Source organism: Acanthaster planci, linkage group LG13, assembly GCF_054643075.1.
Source record: "Acanthaster planci isolate LZ-2023a linkage group LG13, COTS_SCS, whole genome shotgun sequence".
In the NCBI taxonomy this organism is placed as follows: domain Eukaryota; kingdom Metazoa; phylum Echinodermata; class Asteroidea; order Valvatida; family Acanthasteridae; genus Acanthaster; species Acanthaster planci.
Window position 1 is genome coordinate 63882 of NC_141789.1, and position 24804 is coordinate 88685.

The 24804-nt window shown below is 37.2% G+C and overlaps 1 protein-coding gene across 3 annotated transcripts in view; it reads left to right on the top strand.

Annotated features, from left to right (window-relative positions):
• Positions 1-1408: 1408 nt before the first annotated feature.
• The window catches only part of LOC110990009 (attractin-like), a 29782-nt gene continuing 6386 nt past the window's right edge, over positions 1409-24804 (top strand). For 2 of the 3 annotated variants that reach the window (XM_022254762.2, XM_022254763.2), the window contains exons 1-21: positions 1409-1740; positions 8798-8884; positions 10089-10202; positions 10471-10593; positions 11712-11896; positions 12348-12501; positions 12943-13033; positions 13372-13597; positions 13934-14114; positions 14451-14605; positions 14914-15066; positions 15813-15980; positions 16471-16580; positions 16780-16891; positions 18438-18623; positions 18752-18955; positions 20414-20488; positions 21011-21170; positions 21309-21361; positions 21748-21912; positions 22238-22392. In XM_022254762.2, the coding sequence (XP_022110454.2) occupies positions 1448-1740; positions 8798-8884; positions 10089-10202; positions 10471-10593; positions 11712-11896; positions 12348-12501; positions 12943-13033; positions 13372-13597; positions 13934-14114; positions 14451-14605; positions 14914-15066; positions 15813-15980; positions 16471-16580; positions 16780-16891; positions 18438-18623; positions 18752-18955; positions 20414-20488; positions 21011-21170; positions 21309-21361; positions 21748-21912; positions 22238-22392 (3150 nt within the window). In that variant the 5' untranslated portion in view covers positions 1409-1447. Of the gene's footprint in view, positions 1741-8797; positions 8885-10088; positions 10203-10470; positions 10594-11711; positions 11897-12347; positions 12502-12942; positions 13034-13371; positions 13598-13933; positions 14115-14450; positions 14606-14913; positions 15067-15812; positions 15981-16470; positions 16581-16779; positions 16892-18437; positions 18624-18751; positions 18956-20413; positions 20489-21010; positions 21171-21308; positions 21362-21747; positions 21913-22237; positions 22393-23775; positions 23917-24804 lie in introns of all 3 variants that reach the window. The other variant, XM_022254761.2, reaches the window with a different exon arrangement.

Here is a 24804-nt window from a genome sequence, read left to right on the forward strand (position 1 = left end):
ATGAAAATAAAATGTTTTGATGTCTTGGAAGTTAGTGCCACCATTTTCAGGAAAAGTGACAGCTGTAAGACAGAGTTACAGCGTCGCTGGTTGTGCCGATGACAAAATTAAATTAAGTTTACATACAGTACATCATTTTAATTTTTTTTTTAAAACTACATGTGGTAAAAGATGTGCACTGTGGATATCTTGGCCACGTACTAATATTAATGGGACCACGAAAATATCAATTTTGCCCAGTAGTTTTGTGTATTAGGTCCCCAAAAATTAGTCAATCGAAGTAAAACTACTGTCTCGTATTTTCTATTCAGAAAGAAGTGTAAACAAACCAATGTCTCCTTAGGCGGATCCAGAAATTTTTCAATGGGGGGGGGTTGCCGATTGTTGCGGACCGGCAATAAATTACATTTTCACTGATTGTTATTTTTATTTTGGGGTGGAATGGGGTCACAGCAAGAGAGATGACCCCCAACAACCCCCTGGTTTCGCCCCTGCGGTTTCATCAAGGTTGAGCTGCGTATCCACAAAAGCCTGCTTTACATGCATGCATGCAGAGAACGCCGCTTACATGTAAATGTGCACTGTAATTTTCAAAAGTAGATGGGCACCATAAATAACTTTTTCTAGAAAGTTGTATTCGTGGACAATGTGTTTACGGCTTTGCAATGAAAGTTAACTATTTTCAAGCGATGAAATCTAATACATTCTTTCCTCAGTCTTTTCAATTTTCTCTTGGGCAAAAGTTTTTGTGTACTTCCATGGCTGCGACTAAAAGTCCCAACTTTAACTGAAAAGAAGAGGGTTCCTTTGTATATACGTCATAAGCATTGCCAAAAGAATTTGTTATTGTAAATATAAGAATAGCTACAACATCGTTGTGGGGGAAAGGGAGCGCCTGCCCGCCCCTTAAAAAAAGGAGGGGCATTAAAAAGAAAATGGGAAAGAAAAGAAAAAAGCGGGAAAATGGACAGAAAGATTTCTTTCCACGAAAATGCCTGGAACTGACCCCAGTCCACTGCTAGTATGGTTTGTCAGTCTTTTCCATCCTTACGACACACCTTTCTCGGTTCACTCCACGTACGGAATGCCCGGTCTGAAGTTCCGCAGGCAGGCGACGCCCTTGATGTCGACGTACTGCCGAGTACGGATGGGTAAGCCCCTGATGACTTGGCTGCTACGGCTGCAATATCCCGACCAGTAGGCCTTTATGTTGTTACCGGCTGCAGCAGCCAAGTCGGACGTGGTTAAAAGTATAGGCTTTGCACCTTCAACCTAGTCTCCGCCTCGCCGTGACTGTATGCCATAAACAGACGTGAAGTCCAGACTCTTTCTTCAGGAAATAATTTTAAAAAAAGAAAAAAGATTACGCACGTACGTACATTACATGTACATTATCGTAGGCAGTATGCGCGCTGCCACACTTTCTGACGCATAAGTTGTGTGCTGCATGAAGGATGGTTTTCAGTGGAGGAACTGTCTCAACATTCTTACCAAAATCAACATGTTAGACCAATATTTAATGGGATTCCTCTTCGCCAAGTCTAAGTTTAGGACACAGTTATGCTTTCGTGTAATTCTCATGTCCCTAGTGTTGTGTTTTATGGTTGAATTTTGTTGGTCCAGTTGTTCTGTTGACGATTGCTACCGTGGAGTGTGTAGCGTCGACAGTCACGACGGTGTGTGTGAATGCGATGACGGATGGACGGGCGACCGATGTGATCATTGCGGTGGGAGAACACGGTAGGATGACGAGACAAAATCACAGACATGACTCATAAATATCTCAAGTTTTTACAAAAGGAAAGAAAACTATAAAGACATAAAAGGGGCATAAGAGGGTGTCATCATGGTGACAATGTCTTCATTTCAAAATATTTTCAGTTCAGTCGTGTCAGTTGCCAGTGGCAGTTAATTGGATCCTTATGTCATGATTAAACCATTTCCATTTGTACTGGTGCATGCATGTAAATGTACAGTACATGAAGGCCTAGGTCTCACGTTACGGCCTAGCCAGGACTTGATACTAGTGCTGATTCGTCATTTTATGCTTAAGATTTTGTCCAGAGCTTAAAATTTTGAATTTATGTGAATGTTTGTAGATTTAAAATAAAGGAAACAAATTCAGGTGAAACTCTGGGCGCGGATAGATGTATACTACACAACACGTTTTATCATTGATAGAAAGACACATTAGCAGCCTCACTCTTAGAAAAATTCATCTACAGTGAATTTATGCACACATTTGCATTGGGAAAGAATTCCACACAAGGACACCACTAATTTGAAAGCAATAACATGTCCTGAAACTAGCTCTACTAAGTGGAGTGTTAGTATTCCTCTTTTTTGATTTTTGATGGGATTGGTTACACTAACGCTCCACAACTCTACATATACATGTCACACAAAACACTTTTCTCACCACCTAATGTCTTTCTTTAATGCCAAAGGCAAACTTTTGGGGCTTCAGTCATGTCAGTGGTATTTTTGACTTCACCATGTTCACAGTGTGTCAAAATCCAATCGTTTTCGCTGGACACACGCACTTCAACGTTTTGCCACCTGCTCCATTCAAATGTGTGGACAGAGAGGGGCAAACATAATCCTTCCAGAGACACACATGAGTGGCCTACATGTATACATGTACATGGTCTGGGCACAAGACTTGTTGATCGTGAGGGTTGGGAGTGCTACATGTACCAACAACTGTTTCATGGTGGAAAATGCAGGCCCTTACTGGCTGCACATGCGTTGTACACACAGTTGGATTGGGGGGCATTAACTGCGCACTGCATTTGTCCATTAATCATGCATGTATATCCTGAGATTAATGTAAAGATGACTGACATCTTAAAACTGTCTGCAACTGTCCGTACAATGCTCGTGTAGTTAAATTTTTCAGACTAGTCTCATTATTTGTGCATAGGGTATCAAATGGTTATTATATACATGAAGTAAACCAAACTGCTTAGTTCCTGATTCATTGCCTTGATTTTGTGTTCATTGTTTTGATGCATCATTTTAGAACATACACATGCAAATGGCTTTACAAGATTTTTAGTTAAATTTCATACATGCCGATTGCAGGTTTGTGCACAAACATGGTTATGCCCATCAGACTTCACTTTGCACAGCAAGTTAGTAGTACTTTAGTTCACTGTTGCTACATCAAAATAAAAGCGAACATGAAAAATGACAAAAGAATTGCAGATTTTGTCAAGAAACGGTCATACATTTTTGTGATGCAATGAAAAATGCTGGGGGAAATCTCCATTTACAATTACATGTACTACTGTCATGACTGTACCTGCAGTGGCATCAGTCATACATGTACAGATGTACATGTAAGCAAGCAACAGAATGGCGTAAAAGTCAAATTTACATGTACATGTACATGTAGATGTGTAATTAAGCATTAATATGAAAATAACATTTTAGGGTACATGTTCACAGGGAAAGTTTTTCCTTAATTAAATTCCTAAATAACTAATTCATGTCTACATGTATATACATGTACATGTATATTTTTTTTATAATTTTTTTTTTAAGATAGGTTTAGCTGATACCGTGTCTGGTATGAATACTTTTCTTTTATTGCACATGTAGGTACAGTAGGGTTAGAGGCGTCTATCCCCGGGAAAGATCGAGACATCACCGATGCCAGCAGGGTTAGGTTCTCCCTGTTGGCAGGGCAGACGTATCCCCATACCAGCGCGGTGGCATTCATTCATTTATCCTTATTCATTTATCCTTATCCTTTCATTTCTTAAATTAACTATTTTTTACTTTAACTTGTACTGTGCCGTTGATCATTTTTATTCCCAGCCAGAAATGAGACCGAAGAAGACAGAACCTGTGTGTGTAGCAGTGCTACAGGTGTACATGCTACACAGAATGTTTAGTCAGGTGAAAGCTATAGGATACAGGCACAGCCGATCGGATGGTCTAAGAACCAGACCTTCAAGTGCACACTAATGCTACACAGTGCAAAACGAAGGTGCAAGAAAAGTAAGGGGCCGCGAGATGCTAGAAAGACTGCAAACTCAGTCATAGAACATTTTTGTCTTGTTTTGTTGGTGTGCATTACGTGTTTCATTTGTACTTTGCTTTTTTTAAGATGGTTCATTAATTAAAAGAAATTATGAATACAGTGTCAATATACGCGTAAATTTACATGTTTGCGTACAGTATGTGAATGGTGTGCCACAGACAAGACTAACGTGCAATGCAGCACAGGTACTGTATACGTGTAAACTAGTCATTTGGATGTAGCTCATGTACACATGTATGGACAGTGTGTACACGTACAGTACAGTATGTTGATTGGAATTTGGAACATGGATTGCAAACATGTACATGTACATACAGCTTGACTTTAAAAATTTATCAGGTATTGGGAAATACTGCAATAGTTTTCTGCATTGTACATATGTACGGTACATGTACAGCACTTCGGTCCATGAAGTGAATGGTTTGTTGTGCATGTACATGTACAAGTGGTTGAAAGTGTATATCTGTTGACATAAAAATTAGACAATGATTAACTTTACTGTTAACCAAGCATGGTACAAGGTTGCACTGTTATGCACCCTCAAGTTTGTGATAATAATCGCATCAACCATACACTGTTGGACTTCTATTGTTGGACCTTGGCCAGTCTACAATGTACTGTTTCTACCATCACCATGATCACTGTGATGTCTGATGTAATGGGCATTAACACAACCAATCACGGATTTGTCTATGGCCTGATAGTACAAAGTGTGTGCTGATTGCATTGACCTGTACATGTAGAATATTCAAATTCATCGAAAAGTCCCTTTTCCAACACTCATGAACACGTGAACAGTATGCTTTTTGGAAACTTGTACGTACATATGTAGCAGTACAAGACTAAAGCCAAAAAAGTCTTCAGTTTCTAGTCAGGAGCTGGCCCCAAACGTGTTGTGGCGACACAGCTTTTTTTGGAAATGATAACGTACATTGTATAATGCGCCATAATCCATATCCATCGTAACTGCACACAAACGTACATGTAACACTGGCTGCTACCAACAAAACAGATTTGCCCCTGTACTTTTTACAGTTAAAAAGCATTTTCAGCTTGCTCATGTACGAAGGACATAAGACCACCTTGTGTGTGTGATTCCCAGATATCCATGTACATGTAAATGTATAATACAGAAATTACCGTACATATGTACATGTACGTCATCTGAAAATGAGTGCCTGACTAAATGTACAATATGGGGAACTAGAGGGACTCCTTTACTGTCAGTATTCATATTACTCAACTGTACCCCATCAAGAACATGTTAAAATTACACAGTAGCAGGGTTCAACTTCCAGTTGAGTAAGCAAGTTTGGCAGCTTTTGGACATTGATTTATTTATAAATACCACATACATGTAAAAAAATTTTTATTTTGCTGGTGTGCAGGTCTATGGTGACTTGCGCAATGACTAGAAACTGACATGTTTTTTGTGGCCTACATACTGGTATAATAAAATGAAATGGATAACATGTCAAAAGCTGTGACGTTTTCGCTTTGACATTAGAACAGTGAAGTTGACTGGCTTAGTACAGTGCACAGTGGTGTAGTATGCAGCATACTGTATGTACATTTTACAAATACTGCCTTGTACATGTATCAACAGATCAATGTCACCATCTCTTGTCACTTCAAGTCATTTTGTTAACTGTGCTGACTACTGGGCACATGTACATGTTGTGGTACATCCACTATTCTGATCCTCAAGAATCACATGTAATAGACACCCACTGAGTCTCACACATGGTTATTAAATACAAACACTTCATCTCCAATTAAAAACTAGGGCTCTTTCCTGTGTACATATACATACATGTACATGTACAAGTATGTATGCATAAAGGTCAAAACGCCATTTCTGCTTGTGATGTACATGTAGAATGTATGTTTACATGTACATGTACCTGTACATGTTGTGTACATTTTACAAGAGTGTGGCCAGAAGCATTCCTCATACAGTACATGCACATGTCATATACGTGTACTATTGTACATGTCTATGTAAGTTGTGTGTGTACAACTTTTTACTCTTAATGTACATGTGCACAGTTTATTGTGTGTACACGTACATGTACATGTAGAGTATGGTATATTTTATGAATGTTACTGGTACATTCTTTATGTCTGTGACCTTAAAGTTTTCTAAACACAAATCTCTATAAAGTCCTAGCTTTTGCTGTATTGTATAACTTATTGTGTTACATGTGGTGTTATACAAGGTACATGTACATTCATAGTACCGGTACATGTAGATTATAACATCCCCAGTCCTGGCTTTTGCTGTATTGTATAACTTATTGTGTTACATGTAGCGTTATACAAGGTGCATTTATAGTACCAGTACATGTAGATTATAACATCCCCATGGGTGGTTGGTTTTGTTGTTTGCCCAGTTTGACATTTGCATTTTATGCGAAAATGCTGTTACATCTACCAGTACCCACATGTACATGTAGTACTCAAATTTCATTTTTGCCGAAAACAGAATAAATAAATTGTTTATTATCTTTTAAAATGGAAGTTATGTACATTTAGGAATTTTTGTATTTTCTTCAGACTTGAAGCTTCAGGAATAACATGAATTGATTTTCATCTGAAGCTCACATACATGTACTGGTATGCAGTTTATAGATATTTTAATCCAGGTTGTTCTAGGCCGAAAAAATTGGTTGGGAAATGTACAGTGTACCGTACATTGTAGGCCCAATACATGTACATGTACATGTTTCTTCAGTTGACATTAGTCAGAGGATGTACATGTACATTGTACAGTGCATAATTTTTTTTTAACTGATTTTTCTGTTTTTGATGGCTGAAGTAGAATTTTTGATTTGTACAGAGAAAAGTAAAGTACATGTAACTACACTGTACATGTACATGTAGCTACATTGTTGTCAATGCCATGACTGGTGTTGTCCTGTAAAATAATGTATATTGTATTGCATAACACGGTTATGCACTACAATTGATAATTTGTGTAGGTCATTTAACATGTTTAGCACGAAACATAACCTTTGTAAACCACTGCGGATACTGGAGTACTGTGTACCCTTTGTCCTTTTAATATAAAGCTTTCTAGCCATTTACATGTATTTGGCTGGCTACCTTCACTGATGGGCAAGGTTTAGCCTGGAACAGGAATTCAATAAGCAGTTTAATGATTTTCTTATGACTCAGAGTGTGCATGGAGCTGACTAGAGTACAAATTGATGGTAATGGTAATAAATAAAACCCCTTCCATGTACATGATGTAAAGTTCATGGGGAAAAAGAATCACTTTATCCTTAGGTCTGCTCATCAAATTAAACTAACGTTCATGTACATGTATGAACTCTGTTATACAGTTGATAAAATATTTAGACCTTGCTCTTTATACTTGTATGTATGTATGTGGAAGCATTGCTTTTGTACAGGGTTGGCACATTGTATAATATTCATGAATGGCCAGTTAATGTCAGATTTTCTTCCGTTCTTACTGAAAAAGCTGATGGATGGGTTTTTACCAGCAAATTCTTCAACCTTGTAATTGGGCTTGGTCCCGCTCAAGCATAATGCATTAATAAGTTAACCATGGAAATGAAAAAAGAAATTCTTAAACAAGTGTACCCGGTACATGTCCTTCTTGGAACAAATAAGAAAAAGTGTGTGTTGACATGTCATACATGTACGGTGTCAAGTGGTTAATTCACGGTTCATGTACATTTTGTTTGCTCATGAAAATAATAAAAAGATGACCCCAAAGTTGCTTAAATTCTTGTAAAGATGACACTGTTTGTACAGTACATGTATAGCAAAAGGTGTAAAATGTTTAACTTAAAATACAGTTCCGGGAGAGCAGAACATGTGTTATTCAGAGTGTCCATGTCTTAAATATAGACTGTGACAAATTCAGTCATCAAAACGTCTTCTGCCTCTGTAGTAATCAAATATATGTACATGTACGTGTACAGTGCATAATTTTAGTAGACTCGTAGTCCGTCATGGTGGTTTTGTCACTTTGTCATTTTACAAATAATGAATTATCTGACACTACATACAAATCACCTGCAATCAGTGTGCAACTGTGATATCTGTACACTTGAGGAGGCCTTTCCTGGGTTAAAGAGACACTTTCTTTTGTCAGGTTTGTTAGGAAATTCTGAACAGACTTGTTAGGATAAAACTTACCCTAGAAGACGTGTTAATTTACATGTACATGTATGTATACATTTATGTCCCAGTAGCTTCAGTATGATACATGTACATGTGCATAATATGTACCTGGGGTAGGTACATGCACATGCATGTACCGGTACATGTATACATGTATTAAACATGAGCATCAGTCGGTGGGTACTGGTAGTAGGGAATGCCCCCTCCCACTTTCTGAAGTAGCCAGGTAAAACATTGTAGATTGAACATGTTCATATATACAGTACATGTTCAATCAGACTCTTTGTACATGTGTACCTGTAGGTCATCTGGCAGCTGCATGATGTGACATTTCATCTACATGTACATGTACGTACAGTATGTGTACCAGTACACCGCTGCACACATGTACGTGTACGTATGCTTTGTAGCAATACACAGTATATATGTACCTGTATGTGTACATCACTGTTTGACCAGCATCACTAATCAAAATCTGATGTTACATTCACTAATCAAAATCTTATGTTACATTTGAAAATTAAACCAGAGATTAACCGGGGGACATGAAGTCTTTTTTTTTGTCTCAAACCATGGTATTTGCTTCATAATTTTCAGGTTGGATTCAGAGAGTGGCATAATTCATGACTCGAAGGAGCAATATGATACAGACAGAACATGTGTCTGGGTGGTTGACAGTGGCAGGTAAGCTCTGTTTATAATGGTTTGTAAAATACATGTACATGCTGTTTACTGTACATACAGTCATTGGAAAATGTGATCTGAAATCAAATCAATAATTACCTCTGGTTTCAAAAGCCAAAGTGTCTCTTATAACTTGGAAATGTGGACCTGGTGACTAGTACATGTAGGTAGTAAGATAGCAGTACTCAGTACATGCTTCTATCATTTTTGCATATGAATCTGTATTACCAGTTCCGGTATGTACCATACATGTACATGTATTAACAAACCAGTCACTGCTTCATGTACATGTACTTGTACATGTACATGTATGTATTATGAATCAAGTTAAACCAATAAGAGATCAGCGCCTTCTACTCTTAAAGTGTATGCTTTTCAGGACAACTGAGGGTGCTGTTACTGGGACGTTGTCCAGGGAAGACCTAGTTCAATGCATTGGTTTTTCTGTTCAAATTGTGGATCCAGAATTTACTTACTGTAAACATGTCTAAAAAAAGATTGATGTTTTCTTTAATAATAATGAATCAGCAAGGAAGAGAAATTTTACTCCATCAAAATCTACAAAAATGGAGGACTTTTTTGTGTACCGGTACATGTACAAACCAATGTAACAATAGGGTTTTTTCCTGGGATGACATCACAGTTGTGCTCATGAATATTGAAATACTCATTAGCATACTGGTAAAGCAGCAAGGGCTGTAATATATCTTTTGAAATAATGAAACAAAAAATTTAAAATAACGATAACTGAGACACATGCATTTTGAAGGTTTGTATTAAAGTTGATTGCAGCTACCCTTTAGTAAATTTTGAATAAGACTTTGGCTTTGAAAATCCAACCAATCGACAACAATGCAATTCTTAACCCATTATATTTATCCTTTGTTCACAACAAGAAGACACAAATTGTCATCTAAAGTGTCCTTTGAATTTTTTATGATCCACATACATCATGACAAAGTCATTAACCTAAAATGACCTGGAACATGAACAAGAAGTAATTAGCCCTTTTATGTAAACATTGCCTCTGTACATACAGCTCAAGGGCCAACTGACAATATTACAGGTTACATCAAGAAACATAATATGGATGCCTTAAACTTTCCCATGTGAATAATGATTTAGAATCATTGGGTGTTTTATATACATTTGTTTAGACTGTTTAAATGAATGTATTATTTCTCTATTTGGGACTGTTTTCTAGGCCAGATACAAGAATCAGCCTATATTTGGAGACATTTGCCACTGAGTGCAGCTGGGATTATCTCTACATTTTCGATGGAGACTCTATATATTCCCCATTAGTCGCAGCTTTTAGGTGAGATTTATGTACATGTATGTAGAACACTTTTAAAATACATAGCCTGTCAGAAAAAAATCGGGCAAAACTGTAGTTTGTTTGGTAATTTTTTTTCACTGTAAATTCCCTTTGCCATTAAAAAGTAAGAAAATGTTAAGTATTAAATGAAGATACGTTTAAAGTTCCTGTAAACTGTGTATTTGTGCAAGTAATGTATACAGTATTCTTTGTATGAATGAAGCAGAGCTTCTATTGATGTGTCCATTTTTTCCATCTCATTACACAGTGGACCTCTCCGCTATAATGATGTCAGTATGGTACATGAAGTCACTACAACATCAGGCTATGCTTTCTTATACTTCTACAGTGATGCAGCATTTAAATTGGAAGGATTTAATATCACTTATAGGTAAAACTCGATATGAATGTGCTGAAGTTTCTTTTAAATTTTTTTAATGTGTGAGATACATGTAAGACAATACTCACCATGCTTAGTATAAATGTATTCTCAGTTGTAACCTGCAAACTTTCCAGAATTGTAAATTACATGTACACATGTACCTTCAGAATGCAGTTAAACATGTGGAGTTAAAATATCACTGAAATTATAAAATCTGGTAAATTAGAAAAAACACTGAAAAATACAAACCCCACAATGCCTTTACAGCTACTGTACACGTATATGTACTATGCACAAATTAGGATGAAATCACATCTACATGTACCTTACAGTTTGCTGCATCTTCAAAAAATATAAGAAGTTGCAATTCAAAGCTAAATCTTACATAACATGGGCATTTCACAATGACAATAGGGTTGCCTCCAAGAGTTTGTAACGCATTGGCCAATCACAATGCGCAAAATCTGTCGATCCTTTCCAAACGCACACTCTTGGGCTGATTTCTGGCAGCTTGTTCTCATACATGTACGTTCATGAACAGCTTGTAGGTCAGCCACTCGCAAACGCAGGGAACGTACAACCGGTTATCACTGGTACATGTAGTTAGTGACAAGCAACGTGGCAGCGTCCATTTACGTCATTTGAGAGTTAATGTTTGGATAACTGGGCTGAATTCTTTTCTAAATAGGAACATTAATTTCTGTGTTATGGAAAACAATTAATGTTAATTTTGTAAAACTTGCTATTGTCCCTGGCTTTGTAAGCCATCGCTCTACTTTTTGCCATGTTTTGCATCTGTTCAATAGTCAAAATCTCACAAATTTTCTGTGTGTTCCTGTAAAACCCTGGCAAAGAGGTGGTGTGTGATCCTGTTCCGAGAACAGTGTTCTTGAGTCGTGTCCCCGCCGTTCGAGTGAGGGAACAAGAAACTTGTGCCAAGAACAGGCCTCCCGAACTCGACCTTGGAGGCGTACTATTGTGAATCATCCATATTACACGTACATATACAGTTAACTCTCTTTAACCCTAACCCCCTTTTGGGACTGTTAGGGTTAAGCTAAGTATTCTGGCTAGCTGTGTTGTGCATGATGTAAAATGTCCCATGTTGTGGAATATATTTTCTGTAGAGTGGATGGCTGTCCATTTGGTTGTTCTAAGCATGGTGAGTGTGATCCAGTGTATAAAAACTGTTCCTGTGACCCCCTCTGGACTGGAGATGCCTGTGACATACCAGCCTGTCCAGCTAACTGCAGTGGTAATGGTCAGTGTAGTATCAGCCAGAAGATGTGTTTGTGTGAACCTGGATTCAAAGGTATGCAAGTTGGAAACATTCGCATTTAAAACCTAAGGAAATTTAAACCCTGATCATGATAATTTGCATCCTTATCGTGGTTAAGAAATGTGAGGAATAGGAACAGAACTGACAATAGTCTCTAACAGTCCTCAATTCTTGACCCATTAGAGTATTCAGGACTGCTGGGTTAATTTATGATGTTACTTTAAGTTTTTTTATTCTTTGTGTAGATAAAAACATCTAAGTTTTCCAGCATGAATTCAGGAATTTGTCACTTTCTGTTAATGTAAATGTACATGTATCAACATTGCAGATGAATTCTTTTGTTACATGAATGTAGTAGATTTGTACATTTAGCTTCTTTGGATCAGCAATATAAGGATAGAATAAGGCATCCCATATCTTTTTGACCTATCCCAGGCAATGTGAGAATTAAATATCAACATGCATGTATCTCTCTTGATTATAGGATCAGATTGCAGTGTGTTATCTGATGAAGGATACTGGCAATTTGAAGACAACAAGGCTTATGGAAGAGCATCACCTGCTGTGGTTCAACAAGACAACTTAGTCTGGATTGTTGGTGGCTATGAGTTTGATAAGAAGAATATCTCAATAGTCAGGTATACACAGTGCATTATAAGAAATTAGGTAACTTAAACATGTACCATCATAAATACATGTATAGTCATCAGTAGAATCTTATTTCCTTGCCTTACATTACTGACAGGATGTCTTTTTATCGCATCTCTTCTCTAATTCCATTAGTTTACCTGCTCAAGGTTAACCTTTCACTTCTCAAACTGAAATTATGTTTCTTTGACCCTTTCATTCAAAGTAAGTTCTAAATGAAGTTATTGTTTCATGTTGCTCACAAACTCATTTCAGGTTTTCCTTGGTACTGTCAGTTAAATTCTATGATTCAAATTATCTACCAAGCATTCTGTGCAATAATTCACTAGTCCTTACAGTCCACAGTCTTTCAACAGGTGAAGGATAGAGGGCTGTTAGGGTTGCAAATACAGTTCTTGAGGGTATATCCTCATTTCCCCTATCTCTTCCAGTCTTAATTTAGATGACAGATCATCTCAAGAAATCACTCAACAAGGAAACATTCCAGAGAGTAGATATGGCCACACTGCAGTCCTTTATGAGGTCAGTGTCTTCCATCACTGCTTCCCATGTTTCTATTGAAACATTGAGTATAAATTGTGACATGGACTAACAACAAAAAAGCAAGTAAATTTCATGCGGCTACAATCTATGTAGAGACTTGTATAATGTGTACATATATGTGTGTGGAGATTTCTCTCTGACACTAGTGGGAACCTGTACACTGGTAGTCGGGTCTGTGTGATTATTAACTTCATTGCAAGTGTCATTGATATATGTTGATGTCAGATAGTTAGGTTCACCTTTACAGTAACAGTGACACCAAGTAACGTTTTTTGTGCTGCACATTGACAACCAAAACCTCTCATTTCCTTTCCTAGGATGCAATTTACATGTATGGAGGCTCACTACATGGGAGGAAAGTTGTGGATGAATTTCATATATTTGATGTAACCACATCTACATGGATGCCCAATGTAACATATGATGGTGAACCACTTGCTGTTGAGGGGCACACAGCTGTTCTATATGAAGACACAATGGTGGTGATGTTTGGATACAGTCCCAAGTATGGCTACATCAGTGCTGTTCAAGAGTACAACTTTAGTGAGTAATAGTAGTTTTGACATTAATCTTCCTTACTTCAACCACTCCACATCTTCAGCTCACCTTTGAAAACAGTTCTTATGCTTATTTTGTGCTGAACTGCGCACAAGTTAAAGCTTTGCTTAATTTCCCTGAAGTCAGCAACCCCCCTCCCCAGCCTGTGTCAAAACGCAGTATGTTTAGCATTAAAAAATCTTGTGGCTGTAGGGTTTCTAAGTAAATTTAGCCAGCCAGAAGTGTGCCAAAAATAATGACATTTCATTACATTTTACATGTACATATATTTTTATTGCATTCTGACAAATGTTAACCTGGTTTGTAATATTCTCTTCTCAGTTAACAAAACTTGGACAATCGCAAAAACCACTGGTGCACGAGTTCTTGGGACATATGGCCACTCTAGTGCCGTTGATCCAATCAGGAATATCGTCTATGTCCATGCAGGATTTGTGCCAACTTCCGCTCCATCAGATTTGACAGATGACTTGTATCAGTACGATTTAAGTAAGAAAGAATGGTAAGTAACCTCCTTGGTCAGTACTAGCACTTTAGTCTTGTCACCAGTTTCATGACCATTTGGTTCAGAAATGACTTTGTTATACACGCGGACACACCACTGATAGCAGGCTCCCATCAGATGAACGCTGAAGTTGCGTGTTTACTTCCAGTTCTATGGTTCCACGTAACTCTGTGTGCAGTGGGCGTGGTTTAAACCGAAGTGATGTCGCACTTACAAATCGGATAGGCCTTTACTGAATTTGTACTTCTGATCATGTACCCCGTCCCAATGTCTGTGGTAAACCACCAAGGTTTCCATTTACCGTCTTTTTCCCTGTCTCTCTTGTCTTTACAGGCGAGTCTTACCTTCCAGCAGTCAGCCAAGGTTTCTTCATTCAGCAGTTATTCTCAGTGATATCATGTTTGTGTATGGTGGAAATACACATACAGACTCTGTGCAGTTCACAGGAGCTAAGTGTTTATCCAGTGACTTCCTTGCTTATCACATCAGTGAGTATATTAACTTCATTGATTGGTAATCTCATAAATGAACCTTCCAGTTACAAATATGCTTGGACCATTTAATTTAACTACATACAGTTGTGTGTTTTAATTACTTGAACTGTATGTAGTTACTCCTAAAATGAAAATGGTGTTAAATTATTATTCCAAATAAAAACTACATTAATTTCTGTCTGTCTTGTTGCCACTACAAAAAGTGTATCAGTTGGGACACTTTGTAACATTTGTTTCTCAATGTGGATCCACTAATTACAATATCAACCCAATAAAATGTTGTCTATCAATCTTTGTTTCAGGCTGTCAGACTTGGAGCAGACTTCCTTCAGATGTTTCTTACTCACCAGACATTGCCAGATATGGGCATGCATCATTTGTTTATGACGAGAAGATCTTCATTTACAGTGGTTTCACTGGTGTGATGAAAGATGACATCCTTGTGTATAACCCAGGTTCGTTCTTTAACCAGTTTCAATGTGGTGTTTGAAGTAATTAGCTCTTCAAAGTAAACGTATCTTGGATCTAGTACAAGAGAAGTAACAGTTGACAGTTAATTGATAATCCTAAGCTTGTAGCCATTGGTTTGTATATTAACATTTAATACCAGCACTGTTAGAAACACAACAGTAAGATGTAATAATAGACCGTGTATATCTCTTGGTGCCTAAAACTGATCAGCAATAACTTCGTTCATGTGATTACATAGATCAGGGAAATGGACCATGTTGAATGTAGTTGTGATCAAGATTAACCTTGTGGTAAAAATTATTGAACTTACGGTTGAAGGCTTACAAAGTCACATATAAGGGGACTAGGGGTAATTCCAGAAAGTAGGGGTCATTTTTTGTCGTGTCCCTGTCACATCTGACATACATGTACAATTTTGTTAGTTCAGAACACATTTTCTAATTCCCAAAAGTGATGAATTTAATGCAAATTACCTGTCAAACAAATAGTAACAATTTGAAATCAATTCCAGTGATACTCCCATGTCAAATAATAAAGGTCAGATGCAACAGAGACACAAAAATGTCACATTTTTGGACCCCTTATTTCTGGAATTACCCTTGTATCAATCTCACAGTGAATCTTACTGTTAAATGTTACTGGTGAGAGGACAGTGTCTCAGTGAGTCTTGCTGTTTGATGAGGTTCGTGAGTTGAGAAGGCTGTTAATCTTCTGTTGTGTATTGCCATAGGTAACTGCTCCGCACGTACCAATGTTAGTCTCTGCCTAGAGATCACACCAGGATTATCATGCCAGTGGGATGCAGCAGAAGAGCAATGTATGCTGTCTGATCAAATGATGGAGTCTGCACTTTTATTGGGCAATTCCTCTATGCAGCAATGTCCAACAACTTCCCCAGGTCAGGCGATTATTTCTTGAATAATGTGTTGTTGTGTCCTTGCACACAATGGTTGTTAGACTCATACTCATACACATAGTTCTGCTTCAGATGACAATATACATGTGCAAACATTTATCTGCAGGCAAACTTGAATTCTCAATTCTGATTGGTCGATCCATGACAACAAACATGGTGGTATCGGTATATATCTGTATTGTACGGGTCATATCAAACCCTGCATAATGCACAGTTCTAACACAACACATTTCGCTATGTTTAGGCTAAACAGAAAACGTACAGCTGCAAAATTCAAAAATAGCACGTTTGTGCACATAGGCCCTTATGACATCTTTACTGCGTGTCAAGTTTGCTTGAAGATAAATTCATATCATGCTTGCACTCATGAAACACAGAATAATGTAGTGCGTCTGTGCCCCGTATACCACAAGGCCCAAGAACCTGTATTGTGCGGTAGTTAATATTCATAAAAAATTTCTCTCTTTTACAGCTGTAGAATGTACAGAAATTGATAATTGCTCCAACTGCCTACAGACTCCAAGATGTAATTGGTGTAACAGTAAATGCCAACACTTATCTGAATGTGATAATGAAGTACATGTAAGTATATTCTCACCATCAAAAATGATTTTGTTGTCTTCAGTTTATCATGCGACTCAGAAACACCACTTTCTATTCTGGTATATCACCATTTTTCATTTTACTGATAGAACTTGTTGTTTCAGATTGTTTATAAAAACTTTAGGGGAGAAGTCTGTCATGTTGACTCAAGGAAAGCATTTTTTTTCTTTATTACAAGGATGATGTCTTCTGCCCAGACACTGTCTGTGAAGTGGTTCAAAATTGCAGAATGTGCAATGAGCAGGAAGGATGCAGATGGCGTAACAACAAGTGTGACAGAAATCCTGAAGGTAAGTGGTAGGAATCAATGGTTTAGATTTAAAAATCATAGATGAGACACCAGTTTATAAACTGTGTATGAATGAAACTAACCGGGAGTAATTTGGATAATCACAGGTTGCTGAATTGCCTGTCATCCACTTATCATCAAATCATTATCTTCATTGTTGTTGTTTATAATTTTGTAAATGCACATAACAACTCAGGAAGTATTCATAATAAGTACATACATCGTCCTGAGATAAAGTATTAGTTAAAGAGGTGTTGAAAGAAAACCTTCTTTCCCCAATTATGACCTTTATATAAGAGGTAAAAAACCATCTTCTAACATGAAACAGTTGGAACAGGTGAAAAAAGGGGCTTCCACGAGTTATCATTATGTATTATTAATGATATGCCGGTAACCCCAAAACGTCATGGGGAGATAGGGCTATAAACAGTGTACATTTTCCCACCCTAGTCTCATACATGTAGTAGAAGCATGCTCAAAATGCATGTCCATTATTTTTATTGGTCCATCCATCAAGTTTATTTGTTGCGTTTTTGTAATAAAATAAAACCAACCCCGGTCTTGTGCAGTTTGTAATTTCAGGCAGGAATCTCATACACTGAGACTTAGTGTTCTTGATGTTTCCATGCAATAATGTGTTGAATCAATCGCCCCTGGACAACAAAATAAGGGTAGATTAGATATTTAACCTTCCAAGCTGTTGCAGATAAGTTATATAATAAGGATTTTTTTTTAAGACCGATTAGACAAATTTCCAGCGTATGCAGAGGCACTTCGAATGTAGAAAAGTAATGCATAAGCTTTGCTGACTGCTTGTGTTTTGTTGCCAGTGTATGGTGCTGTGGTCACTGTCAGATTTGGGACCGCAACATGGACAATTTCCATGCCACTGTCCTCATTTATCACGGAGTAGATCATAGTAATTGTCATAAGAATTAAACCACTCACTTCAACTAGAAGAATCCAATAGGTGTTAAGCTCTTTTTCTTTGACACATTGTACAGGCAAATGTACATTCGGCAAACAAGCAAACACGTGGGTTGCTGTCTTTTTTCTATAAGCTTCACATGTACACACATACAGTGTCGCCCACAATTTGGCCCAAGGTTCAGGTCTGGGTATCTGACGCTGACCTCATTATTTTCCGTGGCACAGGAGTAGTCTGTTGATGCCAGTTGACATGTAGGTCTGGGTATCTGACGCTGACCTCATTATTTTCCGTGGCACAGGAGTAGTCTGTTGATGCCAGTTGACATGTACCTTCGTACATTCCTGTTGTACCTTTCTCCCTGTTACATCATCAATCCAACATAAACACACAATTTTACCTTGCATGTTTCTGAACTTGACCCAGTTGGTTGTGGAAAGAAACTGCCTCTTATTTCTTTTGCGTTGATCTGTTTCAGCAGATAGATTCGTGGTATATTGGTTTTTGGGTGGCCAATCTACCTCCAAAACCCTAGATGTCAAAATGTTTGAAGTCTTTTTCCTTTGCACTTGAACTATTAGGGTATTTAAATGAACTTATATTTCTATTCCTTTTGAAGGTGATTCAAGTGCAGGTGTATGTGGTTTCTCATGTGATGATCTTCATACTTGTCAGTCTTGCTTGAGTATGAATTCTTGCATGTGGTGTAGCAACCAGCAACGATGTATAGATTCCAACTCGTACATTACATCTTTCCCTTATGGACTGTGCTGGGAATGGCATACTGGTATCCAGAACTGCCCAGGTTAGTTGTGTCTCTTGATATTGTTGTATTACATTATAATAATCCTCTTATCTGAAATGACTAGTGTATATGTATCCATTGACAAGATGAGGGTTTAGATGAACTGCTACTTTTTTGTTCATTTTCAGTGACGAACTGTTCATTGTATCTGACATGTGAACTGTGTCATGAAGATCTTCATTGTGGATGGTGTGACTCTGGTGATATGACTGGTATTGGTACATGTAAAGAAGGCAGTGCAACTGGACCTATCAAGCTAGATGATGCTGGTAATGCAGTTGTTGACATGGGTCTGTGTCCAGCTGAGAGTTGGTTCTTCTTTGACTGTCCGTGTGAGTACACTACTCTGCCTTCCATCAAGTTAGTTTTAAGATGTTGTGCACAATTCTAAAGGCTGTTATTGTTTGGATTGTCAGAGTGTATAATAAGGGGGCTGTAGAAATCCATTCATGCATGCTTATGAGTTGGTTAATCATTGCTTGCCACATTAACAACACTGAGCTGTCATGTAGTAGTATTGTCTGTGCTCAGAAAAAGTGCCCATTTTTGACAAGCTACCACAGCTCTGTTGATTGAATTCTATAATGAAAAGATGATACATTAGAAAAGGAGATTTTTTTTTCTCCTGAAGAACAGTGTTGTTGAGGTAGCAGGTAGGGCTGTTAGTTCTGAAGTTGAAAAATTGCATGCTGAGAGCAGCACAGCCACATTTAGTGTTGTAACTATCTGTTATTGCATCCTGATGTTAGGTATCATGTTTCTGTTGTGTACACCTGGTGGGTTCTGTTGTCACCCTGATGTAGTTTCCTCTAATAGTAATGGACACCTCCAAACAATCAAAGCTTGCTAAATGCAGGTTTTGCATGCATCCATGCTGAAATGAAATATGTTACCTATATTACGGTAGCTAGTTCCCCACTGTTTGTGTAATTTTTTTACCATTTAGTAAAAATGATTTGCGCTATTCTTAATGCAAAGTTTCTAAAGTCAAGAGAAACAGGTATTTGTTGGAAATAAACTCTTCAAATAAAATTAGTGGAGGTATTCACAGTCAAAATATTCATTATATTGATTAATATTAGCAGAAGTGTTTGTGTGTGCAAAGCAGATTTTACACGTACATGTACAGTATGTTGCTGTCAGGAAGAACTACATCAGTTTCACTTCTGCCTTTCTGACAATTTTTTCGTTAGGTCCATCCATTCTCCTTCCTTCCACTAGTAAAAGTACTTATATGTGTAAGGTATAATGTTAATTGAACAACATAAAAATGTTAATCACTCCATGCATGTTAATCCCGGTGATCTTTCTACTTTTTCCATACCACTGGCTAATGTATTCACTAAAGTTTGGAATTGATGATTGTGAAGAACATCAGGAGATTGATTCAGAACAAGTACATACAAGAAACCCATCAGTAACCAGAGAATCTTTCACATCATGATCAAGTTCGCTTCCTTAACCCTAATCCCTAGGTTGTGTGGAAAATTAGAGGATTCATGACAAGAAAGCTTAAATTTATTTTCCTTCATTCGCACCCTCTCATTTGAGAAAAAATAGAGTACAGATAGAGTATGGACACCCAGTTAGTATGCTTTTGATATTCAGTAGACAGAAAATAATCTCTAGAATAATCAAAAAGTAAAGTGTGGATAACAATGATACACGATACAAGCTTGTATTGTTGGAGGTGATTTTGTCGAGTGGGTGTTTTAAGTTTGCAGTTTTATTTTCGGTTATCCCAATATCCATTTGTTTGTTTTTGTTTTGTTTCCTCTCTCTTTACCCAGCATGCCAGTGTAATGGACACAGTCGGTGTGTGAATGATACATCAGTATGTGAAAACTGCCAGAACAATACCACAGGTATTCACTCTGAAAACAGCCCAGTATCCTTGCAAGAAATCATACCTTATATTTTCTTTATTAATGAAGATGACATTTTTATTGGTGTTCCGGAAAATATTATGGGGACCAGAACTCAGTCCCAACTTACGTAACAAAAGAAATTGTTCCCTTACAAAAGCACACTAACAGATTCGTTTATATTCTGGGGTATGTCCTTTGTTCCCATAAACAAAAATTAGTTTGTGAAAAGCAGTTTTCAAATTGCTTCCATTTGAACCAAAATCACTTCCCAGAGTTGAAATGTCAACCAGATATCCATTGTCTAAAATTCATCAATTTGTGGTGAAAAAAGTATACCTTGGAAATTTCCCCTTTTTAGGTCCATTCCAAGTTTCTTTTTGTGAAATCCTTGTGGGTACCACTGAACAACCCTACATCAGTCTCATGGGGGTACCAGACTTCCTATTCTCCCAAAAATCAGATTTAAGAGGCGTGTAGTATGGTTGTTATGTGAATATTTTTGACGTTATTCTTATATAGGTCCACAATGCGAAACCTGTGCAGAAGGTTACTATGGTAATGCATTAAATGGCGGTAGCTGTACACCCTGTCAGTGTAACAATCATGGAACCAGGTGTGATAGTTCCAGTGGAAGATGTCAGTGTAATACAAAAGGTGTTATTGGACCTACATGTGACAGGTTAGTCATTTTTTGTACATGAGTGCTATCACAGGAAAATATTGTTCAAAAACTCTGAGTTCAATCGTTTATTTTTTGCATCATTCTGTGATATGATTCTTCCAGGTAATAATCTATTGTTCCTATTCCTTCATGCAGCTGTGACATTCAACAAAACTACTTTGGCAACCCTCTGAGAGGAACTTGTTTCTGTAAGTACTGTAACTTTGCTTTTCTTCAACTGTCTGCTTTGGTGGCTCTGTGTCTCTGACTCAAGTGCTAATTTATTGAAGAACCAGTGAAATAAATTCATGCAGTCACCAAGCCTCTGGGTTGTGTGAGAATAATGTGAAATACTCTTAGATTTAATTCCATTACATTGGACCCTGAAGAATAACAACAGTAAAGCTGAGGACTACATGTACATATTAACATGAGTCAAAATTTGTTCAAAGGCAAACAGAAAAACTGAAATCTAACATGTGACAATGTCATGTAAACCTGCAAAAGCTTATCTGCAATTTATGTGAAAATAGTTTGGACTACAATGATTATACATATATCTGTGAAATTATTATTGATTTTTTTTCTGTTACAGATAACTTAACCGTGAATTACCAGTACACTTTCAACCTGTCTTCCAATGATGATTTATACCTGACAATGATCAACCTAATGACTTCTCCCGGAGTCAGCAATCGTGACATGGAGTTTGAACTTCGTGTTAGCAAAGCCATTAATATGAACATCACATTTAGATCCAGTAAGGATTGGGAACATTACCTTCATTAAGTGTTAATTGCATCAATGTAATTGAAAAACAAATTACACGTTAACCTTGGTAGTAATTCACTAGTGTAAAGTTAAAAGAAGCAAAATTGAGTATTGTAAGTAAACAGCATGTATACATTCATGTACGTATATATCAACAAAAAATGAGGGTGACATGCAGTATGGTTGAGGTAGAGTTGTAAAAGATTGATGTTAGACATGAGTATTGTAACAGTCACATTTCAATTGAAAATTTTAAACTGCCAAACCCAAAAAACCCAATCCTTTTTCTTTTTTTTCTATTTTTTTTGACACAGATAGCATACCTGGCATTGAACATGAGATTGTGTATAAAGCAGACATCAGCTACTACAGTGCCACCTTCTCAAGTTCAGATTTCAATTTTGAAGAAAATGCTAACACGACCTTCTTCGTCTACATCTCTAACTTCACTACGCCACTGTCATTCAAGGTAGTGTACTCTCAGAAAGCTTGAAGAATAAATCTGTTGTAAAGATTCCACATTGCAAATATTCAAAAACAGTTAGCTCTTTGTTTTCATTTCTGCTCCATGCAAATCTTAATTTTTTTTCAGGAATTATGGAATTTATGAATTATTAACAAGGAGCATGCCGATACATGTACATTATTAAGCGAATGTTACCCAGTTACAAGGCATTTGTGGAACGTTTAATGGTTTTCAATGTATTTTAAATCCTTAGACTTTACCTTTCTGCACTAGAAGTATATTGTTGATATAACCCTTTGCCAGACATTTCAGAATACTGAACAAATTAGTTCTATTGGGATGTTACACTGATGCCCCTGGTATTACATGTACTTTGAATATCTATAAGTGTTACATGTACAGTGCGCACCAAATAACACCTAAATTTTCAACACCACTGTTAAGTGCTGGTGTGGTCCTCTGATAGAACCGAGGGTGTCGGGTTTGAAACCCCAGTTTTTGCAGTGTGGTGTACTTGTTGTTTAATCCATATTGTCTTTTTAATCAACCTCCCCAGCAGGGTTCCTGCAGCCCTTTATCTTTTTTATCTTTTTATCTTATTTGGTACACTATATTTTGTTACTTGTGTTTTATGTAAATTGCCTGAATTGTATATTAGCAATAATTCAGCCACATCTTATGGCTGCGAATGCTAATTACTTAATAAATCAATATTAATAATTTAAAATAAAGATATTTTCCACAAAGCTTACACGCAACTGATGAATATTAGATCAATAAAAGCATTCATATATACAGGACTGAGGTTGTATAAAGCAAGAAGTCAGAAATGATTTCTACATGTGTATTATTTATCTTCTTTCTTGTCTCTATTCAGCAGATGGAGTGAGACATCTAGTGATCAGCCCACATCTGCATCTTTTGAATTGTTTTCATAATGACCTTATTGGGTTCTCCCCCTATATGGCAGTGTTTTCTTGCCATATGAAATTTAATTTCACATAGCATCAACAGAAGCATACATCATCCTAATATATACCGTTTACCTTATAGGTTTGTAGTCCACTGGTAGGCTCAGCACCGGAGTCTGATTCAACATTGTTCAACATTCAAACTGAAAGATGGACCATCAATTAGTGAATTTGATCTCCATTCATCCAGTGATGAAGTCGTGATTTTTCCAGCTCTTAAGAGTGTAAATTAATGTCGGGTCTTATTCTCTTGCTAAAGCGTGGGTCATCATCTTGTCTTTCAATGTGTATTACAAATTTAATCTACATGTATATCCCAACTTTGTGTAACACTCGGTTTCACTGCTACTGTTTCCACGACAAGTTCTAACATTTAACTGAAGCTGCTTTGTTTCTGTAATGAATCTTACAACAGGTGACATTCGAACAAGGGAATGATCTGAACCTGGTATTTTATGTTCTCTTGTATTTCATCATCACCCTTGTTATTCTTCTGAGTGTGGTGGGGTTAGTTTGGAGGTTTTACCAGCTCTACACGAACCGAGTGATAGCACAGGTATTGTGTACAAAAGAAACCTTTAGCTTATAATGAAGTTGCTGAAACTGTCAGTGCATTGAATTATATTAATGCTGTGTCAAATTGGAGCTGAAAATAAATCTAGAAACTGGTTGAACTGAGAATGGTTGATGACAGTAAATACATGAGATGCATGAATGGCTCATGCATTGCTTTTGAAGACTGTTGCATGCTATAACCATGCTAAATTGAACCAAAAAAATGAACATGGGCAGCTCACAGAGGAATGCAAAGGAATGAAAACTGATGTTTTTGCTCGGTTCTGGCTGTGGTATTTGACGGATAGAGTTTCAGTCCATTTTGTTGCTCCGTAAGGCACAGTTCAGTGAACATGAATGCTGAGTGACCTCTCAGGTGAGTATGTCTGAGTATCACTGATAAAAGTGATTCAAGGCCCTTACATATGCACTGATTCAGGTAGGTGTGTCATGAGATTGCTTTACCTTCTCAAAATCACTCTGTGCTACTTCCTAAGGTAATCTCTGAAAATATGTAACAGGTCAGCTGCTGTACTTATTTATACTAACTTTCTTTTATACATGTACATGTATGTCATACCTAAGAACTACATGTATGGAAATGATGAGAAATGATTTATAGGTCAGTGGGATATCACAAGCTGTGTTTTACTTGTTCTGGGATTATTTTAAAGGTTATATTTAATGTGTCAGTTCACAGTGAATTTAGGAAAGATTTGACATTTTCCATCCTTTTCGTAGCACTTATCATTGTTCTCGAAAACTTTCCAGAAATTTTGTCACATTGAGCAAATCAATATTCGAGTTTAGTTAGAATGTTATTTTTTTTTTAATATTCTTGCAAGCATATACATTATACACCCCGTAGTAGATGTGCATTGTACATGTA